Genomic DNA, 21,937 nt, shown 5'->3' with positions numbered 1-21,937 from the left:
TAGTGAAGACATCAAAACGATGAAATAATACATATGGAATCATGTAACCAAAAAAGTGTTAAACAAATGAAAATATATTTTATATTGAGATTATTCTAAGTAGCCCCCCTTTGCCTTGATGACAGCTTTGCACCCTCTTGACATTCTCTCAACCAGCTTCATGAGGTAGTCACCTGGAATGCATTTCAGGTGTGCATTGTTAAAAGTTAATTTGTGGAATTTCTTTCCATCTTAATGCATTTGAAACAATCAGTTGTGTTGTGACAAGGTAGGGTGGTATACAGAAGATAGCCCTGTTGGGTAAAAAAACAGGTCCATATTATGGCAAGAACAACTCGAATAAGCAAAGAGAAATTACAGTGCATCATTACTTTAAAACCTCTTTGGGCTAGACGTACCGATGGCGACCCACCTCGACAACATCCGGTGAAATTGCAGAGCGAGAAATTCAAATTACAGAAATAGTCATATTTAACATTCATGAAAATACAAGTGTCATACATCAGAATAAAGCTTAACTTCTTGTCAGATTTCAAAAAGGCTTTACGGCGAAAGCACACCATGCGATTATCTGAGAACATCGCCCAGCACACAAAAGCATTAAAAATATTTTCCAACCAGGCAGGTGCGCCACGAAAGTCAGAAATAGCGATAAAATAAATGCCTTACCTTTGAAGATCTTCTTCTGTTGGCACTCCAAAAGGTCCCAGCTACATCACAAATGGTCCTTTTGTTCGATAAAGTCCTTCTTTATATCCCCAAAAACTCAGTTTAACTGGTGCGCCTCATTCAATAATCCACCAGTTTCCCTCCTTCAAAATGCATACAAAATGAATCCCAAAAGTTACCTATAAACTTCTCCAAACAAGTCAAACAACGTTTATAATCAAACCTCAGGTACCCTAATATGTAAATAAATGATACAATTTAAGACGGAGAATCGTTATTGTCTTTACCGGAGATAAACAACAAAGTACACGCTCTCATCCACGCGCGTGAAAACACCACAGACAAAATGGAAGCCACTTAGAAAAACAAAAAATTCTAGCTCATTTTTCCAAAACCAAGCCTGAAACTCTTTCTAAAGACTGTTGACATCTAGTGGAAGCCCTAGGAACTGCAATCTGGGAGGTTTTCCCTTCATATTAAAAACGACATCCATTGGAATCAGTGGTGGGCTGAAATTCTTTTTTTTCTGGATGGTTTGTCCTCGGGTTTTTGCCTGCCATATCAGTTCTGATATACTCACAGACATTATTTTAACAGTTTTAGAAACTTTAGAGTGTTTTCTATCCAAATCTACCAATTATATGCATATCCTAGCTTCTGAGTAACAGGCAGTTTACTTTGGGCAACTCAGTCATCCAAACTTCCGAATACTGCCCCCTTAGCCTTAACCTCTATGGGCTAGGTGGGACGCTAGCGTGCCACCCGTGGTGCACTCCATCAACAGCAGGTGCATTTCAAGAGCGGCAAATTTGAATCCAAATAAATGTCAAAATTCAAATTTTTCAAACATACAACTATTTTACACCCTTTGAAAGATAAACATCTCCTTAATCTAACCACGTTTTACGATTTCAAAAAGGTTTTACGGCGAAAGCATAAATTTAGAGTATGTTAGGACAGTACATTTACAAGAGTTGTGTGTAATGTTTTGTCAAGTCAAAGACAGGGTCACCAAAACCATAAAACCAGCTAAAATGATGCACTAACCTTTTACAATCTCCATCAGATGACACTCCTAGGACATTATGTTAGACAATGCATGCATTTTTAGTTCTATCAAGTTCATATTTATATCCAAAAACAGCGTTTTACTATGGCATTGATGTTGAGGAAATCGTTTCCCTCCAATAACCGGCAGTCAAGTCAGCGTCACAAATTAAATAATTAAAATTAGAAAACATTGGTAAAATATTATATTGTCATTTAAAGAATTATAGATTTACATCTCTTGAACGCAATCAACTTGCCAGATTTAAAAATAACCTTACTGGGAAATCACACTTTGCAATAATCTGAGCACTGCGCCCAGAAAAATACGCGTTGCGATACAGACTAGCCGTCATGTTGGGGAGATCTAAAATCGAAAATACTATGTAAATAATCCATTACCTTTGATTCTCTTCATCAGATGTCACTTCCAGGTATCACAGGTCCATAACGAATGTAGTTTTGTTCAAAAAAGCTCATCATTTATGTCCAAAAATCTCCGTCTTGTTAGCACATGATCTAAGCCAGCCGGACTTCTCGTCATGAACGAGGGGAAAAAATATATTTACTTTCGTTCAAACATGTCAAACGTTGTATAGCATAAATCATTAGGGCCTTTTTAACCAGAACATGAATAATATTCAAGGTGGACGAATGCATACTCTTTTATAACGTATTGGAACGAGGGTACCCAACATGAACTCGCGCGCCAGGTGTCTAATGGGACATCATCGTTCCATGGCTCTTGTTCGGTCAGATCTCCCTCCAGAAGACTCAAAACACTTTGTAAAGGCTGGTGACATCTAGTGGAAGCAATAGGAAGTGCCAAAATATTCCTCAGCCCCTGCGTTTTTCAATGGGATAGGTTTAAAGGTAATACAACACATCAGGTATCCACTTCCTGTCAGAAAATGTCTCAGGGTTTTGCCTGCCAAATGAGTTCTGTTATACTCACAGACACCATTCAAACAGTTTTAGAAACTTTAGAGTGTTTTCTATCCATATATAATAAGTATATGCATATTCTAGTTACTGGGTAGGATTAGTAACCAGATTAAATCGGGCACATTTTTTTTATCCAGACGTGCAAATGCTGCCCCCTAGCCCTAACAGGTTAAGAGATGAAGGTTGGTCAATCAGGACAATTTCAAGAACTTTGAAAGTTTTTTCAAGTGCAGTCGCAAAAACCATCAAGTGCTATGATGAAACTGGCTTTCATGAGGACCACAACAGGAAAGGAAGGCCCAGAGTTACCTCTGCTTCAGAGGATAAGTTCATTAGAGTTACCAGCCTCAGAAATTGCAGCCCAAATAAACGCTTCACAGAGTTCAAGTAACAGACACATCTCAACATCAACTGTTCAGATGAGACTGTGTGAATCAGACCTTCATGTTCTAATTGCTGCAAAGAAACCAATACTAAAGGACACCAATAACAAGAAGAGACTTGCTTGGGCCAAGAAGCACAATCAATGGACATTAGACTGGTGGAAATCTGTCCTTTGGTCTGATGAGTCAAAATATTTGATTTTTGGTTCCAACCACTGTGTAATTGTGAGACGCAGAGTAGGTGAACGGATGATCTCCGCATGTGTGGTTCCCACCATGAAGCATGGAGGAGGAGGTGTGATGGCATGGGGGTGCTTTGCTGGTGACACTGTCAGTGATTTATTTAGAATTCAAGGCACACTTACCAGCATGGCTACCACAGCATTTTGCAGCGATACGCCATCACATCTGGTGTGCGCTTAGTGGGACTATCATGTGTTTTTCAACAGGACAATGCTATGTAAGGGCTTTTTGAAAAAGGAGTGTGAGGGTGTGCTGCATCAGATGACCTGGCCTCCACAATCACCCGACCTCAACCCAATTGAAATAGTTTGGGATGAATTGGACCGCAGAGTGAAGGAAAAGCAGCCAACAAGTTCTCAGCATATGTGGGAACTCCTTCATGACTGTTGGAAAAGCATTCCAGGTGAAGCTGGTTGAGAGAATGCCAAGAGTGTGCAAAGCTGTCATCAAGGCAGAGTGGCTTCTTTGAAGAATCTAAAATATATTTGTTGAACGTTTTTTTGGTTAATACATGATTCCATATGTGTTATTTGATAGTTGTAATGTCTTCACTATTATTATACAATGTAGAAAATAGTAAAAATAAAGAAAACCCTTGAATGAGTAGGTGTGTCCAAGCTTTTGACTGGTACTGTATGTAGAGTCTAGTACAGTTTGTGTGTGTGTGTGTGTGTGTGTGTGTGTGTGTGTGTGTGTGTGTGTGTGTGTGTGTGTGTGTGTGTGTGTGTGTGTGGACGTGTTTAACTATTCTTGTGGGGACTTCTATTCCCCACGAGAATAGTAAACAAACAAATTTGACCAACTGGGGACATTTTGTTGGTCCCCACTAGGTCAAATGCTATTTCTAGGGGGTTTAAGGTTAAGGTTAGAATTAGGTTTAGGGTTAGTTTTAGGGTTAAGGTTAGGTTTTTGGGTTAAGGTTAGGGTTAGGGTAAGAGTACAGGTTGGGGTTAGGGGTTAGGGAAAATACGATTTTGGATGGGACTGAATTGTTTATCCCTACAGGGTTAGCTGTACAAGAGTGTGCATGTGTTTGTGCGATATGCAAAAAGGTTTACATTTACATTTCATTTGTATGAATTCTGGATAAAACATGTATATCAATTATGCCCTAAATATACTAAGTTCCATGATAAGGAACAGCCACACAGCCTTTCCTCTGCAAGAGAAGTGTGCTGCTGACTTACTGTCATCCAGCCTGTCTCTGCAGCTGCGCAGTCCCCTGGGGTTAAGCTATCACAGTGACATTGCCATCTCTTATGGTGGAAATTACAAGCCTATGTTATAATACTTTTATTGCATCAAAGAGTTGTTTTATGCAACAGAGTAGAGGTTTCTTATAACTCTCTATTGTGTCTGTGTGAACTGAAAGTGGGCATCTGGGAGATAACACTGACAGGAGATTTACGATGTCTTTGGGGATTCCGCATTCCAGAGCATGAGTTAATGTTTCTGTTCTATACGGTACCAGGGAGACATTACATTTGAGACATGGCTCCTGTATGAAGTTGGGGGGCCAGACACTGGTCTCTACACAATGAAAACTGTTCACACAGCAAATACTGTCTGCTGTGAATTTTAAGTATCTTTCATACAAATCTTAACCTTGTGACCCATTCCATACATCTGTTGTGTGTTATGTAGACTGAAGGAGGATGGACTTTGCTATAAAATGCTGTGGCTCAAACCAGCTGGTTGAGTTCTCAGTGATCACCTCCAGGGGTGATTACTGACCAGCTCCATTACTGCAGTAAACCAGCTGGTTGAGTTCTCAGTGATCACCTCCAGGGGTGATTACCGACCAGCTCCATTACTGCAGTAAACCAGCTGGTTGAGTTCTCAGTGATCACCTCCGGGGGTGATTACCGACCAGTTCCATTACTGCAGTAAACCAGCTGGTTGAGTTCTCAGTGATCACCTCCGGGGGTGATTACCGACCAGTTCCATTACTGCAGTAAACCAGCTGGTTGAGTTCTCAGTGATCACCTCCGGGGGTGATTACCGACCAGTTCCATTACTGCAGTAAACCAGCTGGTTGAGTTCTCAGTGATCACCTCCAGGGGTGATTACCGACCAGCTCCATTACTGCAGTAAACCAGCTGGTTGAGTTCTCAGTGATCACCTCCAGGGGTGATTACCGACCAGCTCCATTACTGCAGTAAACCAGCTGGTTGAGTTCTCAGTGATCACCTCCAGGGGTGATTACCGACCAGCTCCATTACTGCAGTAAACCAGCTGGTTGAGTTCTCAGTGATCACCTCCAGGGGTGATTACCGACCAGCTCCATTACTGCAGTAAACCAGCTGGTTGAGTTCTCAGTGATCACCTCCAGGGGTGATTACCGACCAGCTCCATTACTGCAGTAAACCAGCTGGTTGAGTTCTCAGTGATCACCTCCAGGGGTGATTACCGACCAGCTCCACTACTGCACTAAATAAATAATAAAGTTTGATTGTTTTGAAGAAATCTTAAAAGTCTCTCTTTTTGATTACAATAATTCCACCACACTATCTACTGGGGAGGCCAACCGCAGTATACACTGATGCTGTTTTAGGTTACAGCCATGTCATTACAGAGAGAGATAGAGGTCGGAGCTAATCGACATGCCTGATTTTAGACAGAGAATCAATAGTCCCTGAAATAAACCCAGAGCTGATTCTCCAGACCTGCAGACAGACTGCAGTTAGTGTTGCAGCAGGTCACATAGAGGGCTGGAAGCAATGTGGCCACTGGCCAGATGGACAATAATAAAATAGCCTACACTCACAGTCAAAGTCAATTAGACCCTATTCAAACGGATTAATTTTTTTACACTCGGGTGAAACTGGACTCTTTTGAGTTTATGCCCTTTGAACTTGTTGCAGGACCTGATTGTGACCACAGGACAGGACGCCCGGCGCTCGTCAACGTGTAATTGCTACACTTACCGCGGCTGGAGATAGACGGTAAAGCGATACAAGTATCGCTTTTTCGGTCAGTTATTTAGTTTTATGGTTTTGAAATACATCGCAACTGATTGAATAATTTATTCACAACAGTGTCATGCCTGGGACGTCTAGCCAACTGTGACTTTACTTGCGAGAGAAGAGAAGATAATGTGTGTTTGGTCGCAGCTGGTCTCGTTGAGTGGATGGGTCTGTGTGGAGAGACGCTGCGTTGCTCTCTCTGCTGGAGAGCACTGACCAAGGCGACAGTAACGTGACAGTGCGCATGTAAGAAAGCTCTCTCTACCTCCAACAAGTCTAAGTGATAAATGCTCATATCTAGCCACAGCATGGACGGGCTGCAGACGGAGAACACTGGACTCAACAGCATCAACAACGAGAACACAGAGGAACAGTACCGGGCTCTAGCCTACGACACCGCGCTCAGCACTCTGGTGGCCGTGGTGTTTTACGTGGTGGTCAAAGTGAGCCTGGACGGGATCAGGCAATGGCGGGCCCGGATCTCGGTTCTAATAGTGGGCTCGGGTCCCGTGGGGCTAACGGCCGCGCTAGTCGCTGTTCGCTCGGGGAAGGTGCTGAAGCTCACGCTGCTAGATGAGAGGTACCGCACGGCGCTGCTCTGCCGCCCCCAGCAGATTGCCCTGGACCCGCGCAGTGTGGAGTTCCTGCTCGAACTGGGGGTGGACTTTGATAACATGGAGGGCTGCTGGCACAACGAGCACTTCTTCACGAAGATAGGAGTGTTTCAAGAGTACCTGCTCAGCATTCTGGAGCAGAAGAGACAGAAGGTGGAAATCAAGGTTCAGCTGGGAACGAAGGTATACTACATATATTTCCCTTTATTTCTAAACCTTTATTGAAAAAAATGTATTACTTGTCACATTATTTGTAAGTTCTATATAGAAAGAGAGAACAATAGGGGGGGTGGGGGGGGGGTTGCACTCTGACAAGCATCAACCCACTGTATTGAATATAAATACTGAACAAAAATATTAACACAACATGTAAAGTGTTGGCCCCATGTTTCATGAGCTAAAATAAAAGATCCCAGAAATGTTCCATGCCCACGAAAAGCTTATTTATTTCAAATTGTGTGCACAAATTTGTTTACAGCCCTGGTAGTGAGTGAGCATTTCTCCATTTCCTGGCAGGTGTGGCATATCAAGAAACTGATTAAACAGCATCACAATTGTGCTGGGGACAATAAAAGGCCACTCTAAAATGAGCAGTTTTGTCACACAACACAATGCCACAAATGTCTCAAGTTTTGAGAGTGTGCAATTGGCATACTGACTGCAGGAATGTCCACCAGAGCTGTTGTCAGACAATTGAATGTTCATTTATCTACCATAAGCCGCCTCCAATGTCGTTTTAGAGAATATGGCACTACGTCCAACCGGCCTCACAACTGCAGACCACGTGTAACCACGCCAGCTCAGGACCTCCACATCTGGCTTCTTCACTTGCGGGATGGTCTGAAATGAGCTAGCCGGACAGCTGATAAAACTGTGGGTTTGCACAACCGAAGTCTTTCAGCACAAACTGTCAGAAACCGTCTTAGGGAAGCTCATCTGTGTGCTTGTTGTCCTCACCAGGGTCTTGACCTGACTACAGTTTAGCGTCGTAATCAATAAAAGTGTGCAAATGCTCACCTTCGATGGCCACTAGCAAAGGAGATTTGTGACGCTGCAATAGGCAAATGGTGGTCACACCAGATACTGACTGGTTTTCTGATCCACACCCCTACCTTTTTTAAGGTATCTTTAACCATCAAATACATCAAATAAAATTGTATTAGTCACATGTGCCAAATACAACAGGTGTAGACCTTACAGTGAAATGCTTACTTATGAGCCACTAACCAACAATGCAGTTTCAAAAAATACAGATAAGAATAAGAGATAAAAGTAACAAGTAATTAAAGAGCAGCAGTAAAATAACAATAGCAAGACTATATACAGGGGGTACCGATACAGAGTCAATGTGCGGGGGCACCGGTTAGTTGAGGTAGTATGTACATGTAGGTAGAGTTATTAAAGTGACTATGCATAGATGACAACAGAGAGTAGCAGTGGTGTAAAGAGGGGGAGGGGGCAATGCAAATAGTCTGGGTAGCCATTTGACTAGATCAATCAATCAATCACATTTATTTATAAAGCCCTTTTTACATCAGCTGATGTCACAAAGTGCTGAACAGAAACCCAGCCTAAAACCCCAAACAGCAAGCAATGCAGATATAGAAGCAACCCTGAACTAGATGTTCTGGAGTCTTATGGCTTGGGGTAGAAGCTGTTTAGAAACCTCTTGGACCTAGACTTGGCGCTCCGGTACTGCTTTTCATGCGGGAGCAGAGAGAACAATCTATAACTAGGGTGGCTGGAGTATTTGACAATTTTTAGGGCCTTCCTCTGACACCGCCTGGTATAGAGATCCTGGATGGCAGGAAGCTTGGCCCCAGTGATGTACTGGGCCGTTCGCACTACCCTCTGTAGTGCTTTGCGGTCGGAGGCCGAGCAGTTGCCATACCAGGCAGTGATGCAACCAGTCAGGATGTTCTCGATGGTGCAGCTGAAGAACCTTTTGAGGATCTGAGGACCCATGCCAAATCTTTTCAGTCTCCTGAGTGGGAAGAGGTTTTGTCGTGCCCTCTTCACGGCTGTCTTGATGTGCTTGGGTCATGTTAGTTTGTTGGTGATCTGGACACAGCTCTCAACCTGCTCCACTGCAGCCCGTCGATGAGAATGGGGGCGTGCTCGGTCCTCCTTTTCTGTTGTCCACAATCATCTCCTTTGTCTTGATCATGTTGAGGGAGAGGTTGTTGTCCTGGCAACACATGGCCAGGTCTCTGCCCTCCTCCCAATAGGCTGTCTCGTTGTTATCGGTGATCAGGCCTACCACTGTTGTATCATCGGCAAATTGAATGATGGTGTTGGAGTCGTGCCTGTCCATGCCGTCATGAGAGAACAGGGAGTACAGGAGGGGACTGAGCACGCACCACTGCGGTGCCCCTGTGTTGAGGATCAGCGCGGTGGATGTGGTTGTTACCTACCCTTACCACCTGGGGGCGGCCCGTCAGGAAGTCCAGGATCCAGTTGCAGAGGGAGGTGTTTAGTCCGAGGGTCATTAGCTTAGTGATGAGCTTTGAGGGCACTTTGGTGTTGAACATTGGTGTTCCTTCTGTCCAGGTGGGAAAGGGTAGTGTGGAGTGCAATACAGATTGCATCATCTGTGGATCTGTTGGGGCGGTATGCAAATTGGTGTGTGTCTAGGGTTTCTGGGATGATGGTGCTGATGTGAGCCATGACCAACCTTTCAACACACTTCATGGCTATAGAGGTGAGTGCTACGGGTCGGTAGTCATTTAGGCAGGGTACCTTAGTGTTCTTGGGCACAGGCACTACGGTGGTCTGCTTAAAACATGTTGGTATTACAGACTCGGACAGGGACGGGGAGGGGTTAAAAATGTCAGTGAAGGCACTTGCCAGTTGGTCAGCACATGCTCGCAGTACACGTCCTGGTAATCCATCTGGCCCAGTGGCCTTGTGAATGCTGACCTGTTTAAAGGTCTTACATTAGCTGCATAGAGCGTGATCACACAGTCTTCCGGAACAGTTGGTGCTCTCATGCATGTTTCAGTGTTATTTGCCTCGAGCGAGCATAGAAGTAGTTTAGCTCATCTGGTAGGCTCGTGTCACTAGGCAGCTCTCGGCTGTGCTTCCCTTTGTAGTCTGTAATGGTTTGCATGGCCTGCCACATCCGACAAGCGTCAGAGCCGGTGTAGTACGATTCAATCTTAATCCTGTATTGACGCCTGTTTGATGGTTCGTCGGAGGGCAGAGCAAGATTTCTTATAAGCTTCTGGGTTAGAGTCCCGCTCCCTGAAAGCGGCAGCTCTAGCCTTTAGCTCAGTGTGGATGCTGCCTGTAATCCATGGCTTCTGGTTGGGGTATGTACGTACGGTCACTATGGGGATGATGTCATCGATGCACTTATTGATGAAGCCAATGACTGATGTGGTGTACTCCTCAATGCCATTGGAGTAATCCCGGAGCATATTCCAGTCTGTGCTAGCAAAACAGTCCTGTAGCTTAGCATCTGCTTCATCTGACCACTTTTTTATTGATCTAGTCACTGGTGCTTCCTGCTTTAATTTTTGCTTGTAAGCAGGAATCAGGAGGATAGAATTATGGTCATATTTGCTACTAGGAGCGCCACCTCTGGGTGAGCGTTTTTTGTTTGCTTATGGTGGAATACAGCTCAATTAATGCTGTCTTGGTGCCAGCCTCTGACTGAGGTGGTATGTAAACAGCTACGAAAAATACAGATGAAAGCTCTCTAGGTAGGTAGTATGGTCTACAGCTTATCATGAGAATTTCTACCTCAGGCGAGCAATAGCCTGAGACTTCCTTAGATATCGTGCACCAGCTGTTATTTACAAAAATACATAGTCCGCCGCCCCTTGTCTTACCAGACGTTGTTGTTCTATCCTGCCGGTACATCATATAACCAGCCAACTGTATGTTGATGTTGTCGTCGTTCAGCCACGACTCCGTGTAGCATAAGGTGTTCGTTTTTAATGTCCCGTTGGTAGTTTAATCTTCCGTTTAACTAGTCTATGTTATTCTCCAAGGATTGCACATTTGCTCGCAGAATGGAGGGAAGTGGGGGTTTATTCAATCGCCTTTGAATACTCAGAAGGCAGCCCGCCCTTCGGCCCCTCTTTCCCCGCCTTCTCTTCACGCAGATCATGGGGATCGGGGCCTGTTCCCGTGGAAGCAGTATATCCTTCGCGTTGGGCTCGTCAGAGTCGTGAAAGGAAAAAAAGGATTCTGCTAGTCCGTGGTGAATAATCGCAATCCTGATGTCTAGAAGTTATTTTCGGTCATAAGAGACGGTAGCAGCAACATTATGTACAAAATAAGTAAAAAAATAAGTTACAAAAAACGCAAATAAACAAACAAAATAACACAATCGGCTGGGGGCACGTAAAACGTTGGCCTTCTTCTCCGGCGCCATCTTACAACAGATGCATGTCTGTATTTCCAGTCATGTGAAATCCATAGATTAGGGCCTAATTTATCTATTTAAATTGACTGATTTCCTTGTATTAACTATAACTAAGCAAAATCTTTGAAATTGTTGTTTATATTTTTGTTCAGTGTGTGTGTATATATACAGTATGTGTCAAAAGTTTGGACACACCTACTTATTCCAGGGTTTTTCTATATATTTACTATTTTCTACATTATAGAATAATAGTGAAGACATCACAACTATGAAATAACACAAATGGAATCATGTAGTAACCAAAAAGGTAGAGATACAGTTGAAGTCGGAAGTTTACATACACCTTAGCCAAATATATTTAAACTCCGTTTTTCACAATTCCTGACATTTAATCCCAGTAAAAATTCCCTGTCTTAGGTCAGTTAGGATCACCACTTTATTTTAAGAATGTGAAATGTCAGTATAATAGTAGAGAGAATTATTTATTTCAGGTTTCTTTTCTTTCATCACATTCCCAGTGGGTCAGAAGTTTACATACTCTCAATTAGTATTTGGTAGCAATGCCTTTAAATTCTTTAACTTGGGTCAAACCTTTCAAGTAATCTTCCACAAACTTCCCACAATAAGTTGGGTGAATTTTGGCCCATTCCTCCTGACAGAGCTGGTGTAACTGAGTCAGGTTTGTAGGCCTCCATTTTGCCACACCATTGGAAGTATGCTTGGGGTCATTGTCCATTTGGAAGACCCATTTGCGACCAAGCTTTAACTTCCTGACTGATGTCTTGAGATGTTGCTTCAATATATCCACATAATTTTTCTATTTTGTGAAGTGCACCAGTCCCACCTGCAGCAAAGCACCCCCACAACATGATGCTGCCACCCCCGTTCTTCACGGTTGGGATGGTGTCTTTCGGCTTGCAAGCATCCCCCTTTCTCCTCCAAACATAACAATGGTCATTATGGCCAAACAGTCTGGCTTTTTTATGTCGGTTTTGGAGCAGTGGCTTCTTCCTTGCTGAGCGGCCTTTCTAGTTATGTCGATATAGGACTCGTTTTACTGTAGATATAGACACTTTTCTACCTGTTTCCTCCAGTATCTTCATAAGGTCCTTTGCTGTTGTTCTGGGATTGATTTGCACTTTTCGCACCAATGTACGTTCATCTCTAGGAGACAGAACGTGTCTCCTTCCTGAGCGGTATGACGGCTGCGTGGTCCCATGGTGTTTATACTTGCATACTATTGTTTGTACAGATGAACGTTGTACTTTCAGGCGTTTCGAAATTGCTCCCAAGGAAGAACCAGACTTGTGGAGGTCCACAATTTTATTCTGAGGTCTTGGCTGATTTCTTTTGATTTTCCCATGATGTCAAGCAAAGAGGCACTGAGTTTGAAGGTAGGCCTTTAAATACATCCACAGGTACACCTCCAATTGACTCAAATGATGTCAATTAGCCTGTCAGAAGCTTCTAAAGCCATGACATAATTTTCTGGAATTTTCCAAGCTGTTTAAAGTCACAGTCAACTTAGTGTATGTAAACTTCTGACCCACTGGAATTATGATACAGTGCAATGAGTGGTACGGTGAAATAATCTGTCTGTAAACAATTGTTGGAAAAATATATTGTGTCGTGCACAAGGTAGATGTCCTAACTGACTTGCAAAAATTATAGTTTGTTAACAAGAAATTTGTGGAATGGTTGAAAAACGAGTTTTAATGACTCCAACCTAAGTGTATGTAAACTTCCGACTTCAACTGTATATAGATATTGAATATGTATTTAGGATCATATGATTGTTCACTTTTTAAAAATGTAACCAGCCACCATGCTGTTCTATAGAATAGCCTGAGATTCAGTGACTATACATCACCACCTGATAGATACACATCTGATGAATAGTTGTTTGTAAAGAGTCACTGGTAAATGTGATCTGATGCTGATTACCGTACCACTCATTGCATAAATCTCCCTAAGCCTTTCTCTGAATTACGGCATTAAACAATGGTAGAATGATGGCAGCCTACAGTACTAGGGCTTATAGCACATCATTATATAATGGCAAAATTATGATCACATTCACTAAAGCTGGGCTTATCTGCTGACACAACATAACCTGGAAAATATGTGTCCTCAGGCTCTTTCTATTCTGAAAGGTAGAGACCCTCAGTCCTCCTCCTCTAGAGCCACAGTAGTATTGCAGGTTTTTGTCCCAGCATAGTGCCATCACACCTGATTCAGTTAATCAACTGATCATTGTCCCCTTGATTAGCTGAATCATGTGTTTTATTGCTGAGCTGGAACAAAAACATGCAGTCTGCAGCTCTCAAGGAGCAGTGTTGAGGATCACTGCCCTAAAGGCCTTAACTGTTTGCTGGCTGGCCAGAGTTTCTCAGTTCACACCAGTGCTTTTGATCACTTCATGACATTCGTAATGAATAAATCAGTACCTATTGCCATGGCAATAATAATCCCCATTAGTTAATCAGTATCTGATTAAAGGTGGGAATGAAGGCCAGTGGACAGTGCAGCCCTTGAGGATGAGAGCTGTCCACCCCTGGTTCACCCTCCTCTCCCTGCTTCCCCCCTGCTGCCTTCCTGGCGATCCAGTGACTCACTCCATGTTTATGCATTAAAGCAGGTGAACGTCAAGGTCAAGCATATCTTTGATTGGAACAAAGTTCTGCATCATTAAAAAACATTGACAATTCTGAAGCGTCCTGTCCATAGACAGGAGTGCTTGATTATTGGTTTAGTCCCAGGCTGTGTGATCTGTGAATGAATGACATGACTTTTAAATCACCAGTTCTCTGAAGTCTGAATGGATTTAACACGTCTTAGCCTCGACTCTCAGCCATCACTGGCTCAAACCTTATTGAGTTTAATGTTGGACACACACCAGGGGAGAACGACTTCTCCTTCTCATTGAAGCCAAAGATGTTCAAAGCCAACCGCAGTTCTGCAGGCTGTTGTTTTCAGAAAAGCAGGATCCCCCATTATAGTGAATGGGCAAAAATGGCAATCTTCTTGAGAAATATTCATGTAAGTAAACAAAAAATTCTAAGACAATCATGGTGCCAATAGTTGCTTCTATTACACCAGATGTACACTACATGGCCGAACGTATGTGGACACCTGCTCGTCGTATATCTCATTTCAAAGTCATCAGCATTAATATGGAGTTAGTCACACTTAATGCTACAACAGCCTCCACTCTTCTGGAAAGGCTTTACACTAGATACTGGAACATTGCTGCGGGGACTTGCTTCCATTCAACCACAAGAGCATTAGTGAGGTCGGGCACAGATGTTGGGCGGTTAGGCCTGGCTCACACTCAGCTCTTCAGTAAGGCCATTCTACTGCCAATGTTTGTCTATGGAAATTGCATGGCTCTGTGCTCGATTTTATACACCTGTCAGTAACTGTTGTGGCTGAAATAGTCAAATCCACTAATTTGAAGGGGTGTCCACATACTTTAGTATATATAGTGTATGTCCTTGAACCGATTATTTTAAAATCACAAACAGAATAAGTTATAAGGATAATTTAGATTCTACCAGCAGCCTGCAGTACCCTGGTTGTTCTTCAACTTGAGCTAGCCTGCAACATCACTTTCTGGACTAGCTCAATCTGCACATATTATGTCTCCAGGTGACGCCATTTTAGCAAGCTAAAAACCTACTTCCTTGCCTTTAAATGTGCCATTGAGTCTTGACATAAGAATGAATGGTGTCAAGTAATCGATGCCTTTATCCATTTTATATATACAATCTATGGCACACACTCCCACGCACTCTCTCGCTCTCTCTTTTTCTCGCTCTCTTTCTCTCTCTGTCTCTCTCTTTGTCTCTCTCTCTCTGTCTCTCTCTGTCTCTCTTTGTCTCTCTCTCTCGCTTTCTCTCTCGCTTTCTCTCTCTCTCGCTTTCTCTCTCTCGCTTTCTCTCTCTCGCTTTCTGTCTCTCTCTCGCTTTCTCTCTCTCTCTCTGTCTCTCTCTCTCTGTCTCTCTGTCTCTCTCTCTCTCTCTGTCTCTCTATCTCTGACTATTATTTTCTATCTGTATTATTCATTCCTTTATTCCTGTTATCAGGTATTTATTCTGTATAAACTAACAATCTTTTGTATTTGTTTTAATCAACAGTTATCTGTGTGTGTGTGTGTGTGTGTGTGTGTGTGTGTGTGTGTGTGTGACAGTGTTTACACCAGATCACTGCCCTGCTCTGGACACTTAGCCTTATCACAGACATGAACCAGTACCTAAACAAACCAGGATATCAGAGGCAGCCGGACACAGACACACGCACGGCTGCAACCTACGCAAGCACACACACAGACACACAAAGTTGTCTCAAACATAGGGCTGTTATTGTTTGGTATTTTAGGTAATAATAACAATAATAGTCCTCATCATAATAATAATTAGGTGGGTGCTTATATTTGTCCTATTTCATGTGTTTTTGGAAATGTGTTTTTTTGCATATCCCAACTCCACCTCAGACACCCTCGGAGAGTGGGGTTACGGCCAGGGTCTGACATTATCAACGGCGACCCTGGAGCAATTAGGGTTAAGTACCTTGCTCGAGGGCACATGGACAGGGGTGTAAGTGTGATCCTTTAAGCTGTATGACTGGTATGTCTCTGATGATGTCATACCACTTTTAGGATAAGCATGTTTGTTTAGACAGAAAGAGGGATAGAAAGGGAGGGTATAAACATTTTTATTTTATTTTATTTAACCATTATTTAACTAGGCAAGTCAGTTAAGAAGAAATTCTTATTTACAATAACGGCCTAAAAAATGATCTACCTCCACCCTCTCTCTCGCGCTCTCTCTGTCTCTTTCTTGATCTGTTCTTCCTGTTTATCAGTTCACAGAGGAGTACCTGCGGAAGATACCGGGATCTGATTGGCCGCGTGTGATCGTGGTGGCTGATGGGTCGTGTGGAGACTCATGCTCTGTGCTGGGTATCAGCTCTGACTACACTGTAGAGTCCTGCCACGCTTACGGGGCTAATGCCACTATAGAGAGACTGGACCAGAGACAGGTCAGACAAACACACACACACACACACACACACACACACACACACACACACACACACTGATCAAACAGAGCCCTGGTGATCCACAGCTGAATACAATACAGTATCTAACTCCTATATAAACCATAGCTCTGTAGAATGGCCATAAGGACTGTCTATACTAGCAATATGGCCCTGTTCCATGTTGGTCTGTCAAACCTGCCCTTGGTGTGTTTATGGTAATCTGAACATCTCCTTAAGTACACAGTATAGAGCTTATTGCACTCCATGGGAACACTGAGATCCATCCATAGATAAAAGTAGTCAGTGACAGGCTGAAGCCCCTTTTGAATTATATTGATGTTATCAGGTGTACAGCAGGTGTTACTGTACTGTATGTCCGGCTTGTCAGGCCCTCAGGCCGTGTATTGTCTTGGTCCTCATCTGTTACCTGACTGATGGATATATGAATGTGATGTCATCAGCTCTGATGTTCCTGGGCCAAAGGTCATCTGTCATGGCAACCAGAGAGTGGATGGGGTGATGAGTTAGTGGTGTTACTGGGAGCAGCGGAAGGAAGGAAGGAAGGAAGGAAGGAAGGAAGGAAGGAAGGAAGGAAGGAAGGAAGGAAGGAAGGAAGGAAGGAAGGAAGGAAGGAAGGAAGGAAGGAAGGAAGGAAGGAAGGAAGGAAGGAAGGAAGGAAGGAAGGAAGGAATGACGGGATAATGAAGGAATAGCGGAAACAGAGGAAATACAGATGGGATGATGACATAGGTAGCTATCAGCACAACAAGATCTGCTAAGCAACAGCTGTCTCCTCTGTCTGTATGAACTCTGATGTGTTCATGTGTTTACTATGTGTCTTTAAAGGAGATGTTCACTTCATTTGAACAAATCAATGTTTTTGATGTAAATTGCATGTTATAGAAATGCCGACACTTTTTTTGCAATCTCCCTTGTTTTTGATAAATTCACTCCACCAAAGATATACTTCCTCATGCTCGTTCAGCAGTTACAGTTAGAGATAAAACATGAACAAAGGAAACAACAACATTCTCAGTGTAGTAGGACTTGAGCGATACTTCTTTCTGTGGTCATGCACATGCTACATGGAGAAGCAGCACAGCTGGATAGGGGGAACCACTCAGGTCACACAAAATGGAACATAGTGTTGTCAATAAATTTTGGGATGACACAATTTCATGTGTACAAGTGTACATCAAGTACATCTAACTACCTGCGTTACTATACTGAGAGCGTTGCAGTTTGTAAAAGGACGTACAGTACTGGGTGTTTTTGGAGCCTTTGTTCATGTTTTATCTCTGCCCCTATAGCTGCTGAATGAGCATGAGGAACTATATTGATGGTTGGGAAAGATTCTCAAAGACAAGTTAGAGGCACTTCTATACTGCAACATGACATTTTCCTTTAATGTGAAATTAATGTTTTATAAAACTAAAAGTCAACTCAACTTGGGTTCATTATAGGTACAATTCTGGCACCAGAAATGTCTTCATTCATGATGATTCTCTCTTACTGGTTCTAGAACATAATTCTCAGGACTCTAAAATAGCCTACGTTCTTTCCTTCAACTGCATTGACATGAAAGAACTGGTCTGGTGAATGCAAATTATAGATATAATAGGCATCCACTATATTGCTTACACATTGGCTAGTTTTGATCAGTGAAGATGGTGAGCAGATGAGGCGAGGAAGCCCTTCTAGACAATTGAGATGGTCTCCTAACTAAAAAAACAGACACAGACTCTTGGCTGCCCTGCAGGGAGAGATAGGCACCTGGATCATATTTACATAAGCAGTCATCACACGTCCTGCATAGCTAACCAGCCACCGGGAAAAACACTGATAAGACACAGTTTATTCTCATAATAAAGCAGACAGGGCTGTGGTCACAGATGTAATAGCAATGCAAACAATGTAAAACACAAATATGAGAGAGACAGAGAGTGAAACCACTTGTTCTATCCAAGGCTATGTCAGGTCAGTGTTTCATAAGGTTCAGCAGTAGCAGTGATGTGTCACATCTGTTTCTCAGAGACCTGTTTGTGTTCATCATGGGTTTATTCTGTTCTCTTATTGTGCTCCAGCTACATCCTCTCCACAGGGACAGATTCACACAGCTGTGACTTCCAATCACTACTTAACTTATCTATCTCTCGCTGGCCGTTTCCGTTAGTTAATGAATTTAGCTCAGAGGATACGACCTGTTTACCCACCCTGCTCTCTCTTCTGCAATGGTAAACACTGTTGGATCACACTGGTCTGGTTCATGTCATTGATGTGAATCTAGATCAAGTCTGTGGGGGGGGGTTTAAAGGAATAAAAACCCTTTTGGGGTGGAAAAGGGGTCAGATGTGTGAAATAAGAAAGAGAAAGAGAGAGATGAAGAAAGAGATGGAGAGTGAGAGCTAGAGAGATAATACACATGCACATAGAAAGAGAGAGAGAGAGAGAGTTGAGAGCAGAGAGGGAAAAAGGGTGGTATGGAGGGCAACATCAAGTGAGATATATATATATTCAATATCTCAAGCACATTTACTGTACTAATACCATGTCATAATTAGTTCATTGTTGATATATAAAGGATAATCAACTACGGGCTATGCGTTCTATGGAAAAAAATGAATGATATGGAAGGTGTGAACTAACCTTCCACGGAGAACGCATAGACCCTGGAGTTGAGAACGCATAGACTACTGAGTTGATCATCCCTTTTATACCATACTACAATTTAACACATTTGCTGCAAGAAATTTGTTCATTTGCAGGTAAAAATATGTTCAACATCCACTGAGGTAGCTAGCACAGCTACATTAGTTGCCTTGGTAACCAAACAAACAGACTTGCTTGTTTAGCTAACCAAACCATCAGTCCTAGGGCACGTTCGTAAATTCGCTCTGGCTATCTACTCCAATTTCAGAGCACTCTCATCTGAGTGTGCAAGAGCGCAGAATAACAGAAGAATTTACGAACGTACCCCTAGCTTGCTGTTATGAAAATCGAATTTAACAACGTCAATAATATTTTCAATTCAACGTATGCATTCAAAAGCAGCTCAGACATACACTGAACAAAAATATAAACGCAACATGCAACAATTTAAAAGATTTGACAGAGTTACAGTTATAAGAAAATCAGTCAGTTGAAATAAATACATTTCTATGGATTTCACATGACTGGGGATACAGATATGCATCTGTTGATCACAGATACCTTAAGGTAGGGGCGTGTCAGTATCTGGTGTAGCCACCATTTGACTCATGCAGCGCGACACATCTCTGTCGCATAGAGTTGATCAGGCTGTTGATTATGGCCTGTGGAATGTTGTCCCACTCCTCTTCAATGGCTCTGCGAAGTTGCTGGATGTTGACGGGGAACTGGAACACGCTGTCATACACGTTGGTCCAGAGCATCCCAAACATGCTCGGGTGAGTATGCAGGCCATGGAAGTACTGGGACATTTTCAGCTTCCAGGAATTGTGAACAGATCGATGCGACATGAGGCTGTGCTTTATGCTGAAACATGAGGTGATCGCGGAGGATTAATGACACGACAATGGGCCTCAGGATCTCGTGCATTCAAATTGCCATTGATAAAATGCAACTGTGCTCGTTGTCCGTAGCTTATGCCTATCCATACCATAACCCCACCTCCACCACGGGGCACTCTGTTCACATCATTGACATCAGAAAACCGGTCTCCCACACGACACCTTACATGTGTAACAGTATAGCTTCCGTCCCTCTCCTCGGCCCTACCTGGGCTCGAACCAGGGACCCTCTGCACACATTGACAACAGTCACCCTCGAAGCATCGTTTCCTATCGCTACACAAAAACCGCGGCCCTTGCAGAGCAAGGGGAACAACTACTTCAAGGTCTCAGAGCCAGTGACGTTACCGATTGAAATGCTATTAGCACGCACCACCGCTAACTAGCTAGCCATTTCACATCGGTTACACTCACCCCCCTTTTGACCTCCTCCTTTTCCGCAGCAACCAGTGATCTGGGCCAACAGCATCAATGTAACAGTTTAGCTTCCGTCCCTCTCCTCGCCCCTACCTGGGTTTGAACTAGGGACCCTCTGCACACATCAACAACTGACACCCACGAAGCATCGTTACCCATCGCACTACAAAAGCCACGACCCTTGCAGAGCAAGGGGAACAACTACTTCAAGGTCTCAGAGCGAGTGACGTCACCGATTGAAACGCTATTAGCGTGCACCACCGCTAACTAGCTAGCCATTTCACGTCGGTTACACATGCTGTCTGCCATCTGCCTGGTACAGTTGAAACCGGGATTCATCTATGAAGCGCACACTTCTCCAGTGTGCCAGTGGCCATCGAATGCAACTCAATATTAGGAAAGTGTTCCTAATGTTTGGTATACTCAGTGTATAGCCATTGGATTATATCGTGCTGTTATACTGTGCATCATAGGGAAATAATGCTTGCTCTATAATGCCCTTCACACCAATCAGAAACGAGTATTCAACAATGACATGGTTTAAACAGTTTTAAAGGATAAGAACATATCATTGAATCTATGAAGTTTTTTTTTAACAGTTCTCTCTAAGTAGTTTTATGTTATTGCTATACTGATGATGGTATGACAGTAATCTCTTCTCTCTGCACTCTGTACTCTAAATTAATCTAAATTAAATGCCTCTGTTGCTCCCTCTCTCTCTTACACACACTGTCATGCCCTGACCTGAGAGAGACGGTTTATTTCTCTATGTTGTTAGGTCAGGGTGTGGGGTGGGAATTCTATGTGTTATTTTCTATGTTTTGGCCAGGTATGGTTTCCAATCAGAGGCAGCCTATAGTTGTCTCTGATTGGGAACCATACTTAGGCAGCCCTTTTCCCTCTTTGAGTTGTGGGATCTTATTTTGTACTGCTCGTTATAGCCTGCAAGACGTGACGGTCGTTTGTCATTAATTTATTATTTTGTTTAAGTGTTCTGATTTAAAATAAATATAAAGATGAACACTCACCACGCTGCACCTTGGTCTACTCCTTTTGACAACCGTTACACACACACTGACATCCCTCTCCTTTTCATCTCCAGGTGCCCACCCCAGAGATCCGAGCCCACAGCCTGTTCTTCGACTTGTCTGCGTGACGGAGTGGAGGCTCTCAGGGAGCCGAAAGCTCTGCCGTCAAGCCAGGGTTCCACCTCAAGATCTACGGAACCTTCCGGAACCGCTACATGGCTCTGGTCTGCCCCGCCTCAGACACCAAGATGGTCCGCTTCCTCCGACACACAGCTAACTCCTCGGTAAAGACCCTAGCAGGCACTGTCTATTTCTGATGACAGCACAGAGCATCTGTTCCATACCAATTCCCTGCACATTTCCCTAGGACCTGGGTTGGGGCCACTAGCCAACACCTACAGTGAGGGGAAAAGTATTTGATCCCCTACTGATTTTGTACGTTTGCCCACTGACAAAGAAATGATCAGTCTATCATTTTAATGGTAGGTTTATTTGAACAGTGAGAGACAGAATAACAACAACAAAAATCCAGAAAACGCATGTCAAAATTCTTATAGATTGATTTGCATTTTAATGAGGGAAATAAGTATTTGACCCCCTCTCAATCAGAAAGATTTCTGGCTCCCAGGTGTCTTTTATACAGGTAACGAGTTGAGATTAGGAGC

The 21,937-nt window shown here is 43.2% G+C and overlaps 1 protein-coding gene across 1 annotated transcript; it reads left to right on the top strand.

Moving 5' to 3' along the window:
• Positions 1-5,969: 5,969 nt before the first annotated feature.
• LOC123724565 (uncharacterized) lies at positions 5,970-21,400 on the top strand. The gene is made up of 3 exons (XM_045688737.1): positions 5,970-7,050; positions 16,103-16,279; positions 21,347-21,400. Exons 1-3 carry the CDS (start codon positions 6,541-6,543, stop codon positions 21,398-21,400), a joined length of 741 nt encoding a protein of 246 aa, XP_045544693.1. The 5' UTR covers positions 5,970-6,540.
• Positions 21,401-21,937: the final 537 nt, after the last annotated feature.

The sequence above is a fragment of the Salmo salar genome, chromosome ssa10, assembly GCF_905237065.1.
Source record: "Salmo salar chromosome ssa10, Ssal_v3.1, whole genome shotgun sequence".
NCBI lineage: Eukaryota > Metazoa > Chordata > Actinopteri > Salmoniformes > Salmonidae > Salmo > Salmo salar.
The sequence above is the reverse complement of the archived record's forward strand: the minus strand, read 5'-3'. Positions and strand labels throughout refer to the sequence as shown.

Excerpts from the sequence above, each read along its gene's own strand:
- LOC123724565 (XM_045688737.1), top strand. The coding sequence starts at position 6,541 with ATGCTCATATCTAGCCACAGCATGGACGGGCTGCAGACGGAGAACACT. Across the intron at positions 7,051-16,102 it reads AGGTTCAGCTGGGAACGAAG|TTCACAGAGGAGTACCTGCG; the intron begins GTATACTACATA and ends CCTGTTTATCAG. Across the intron at positions 16,280-21,346 it reads AGAGACTGGACCAGAGACAG|GTGCCCACCCCAGAGATCCG; the intron begins GTCAGACAAACA and ends TTTCATCTCCAG.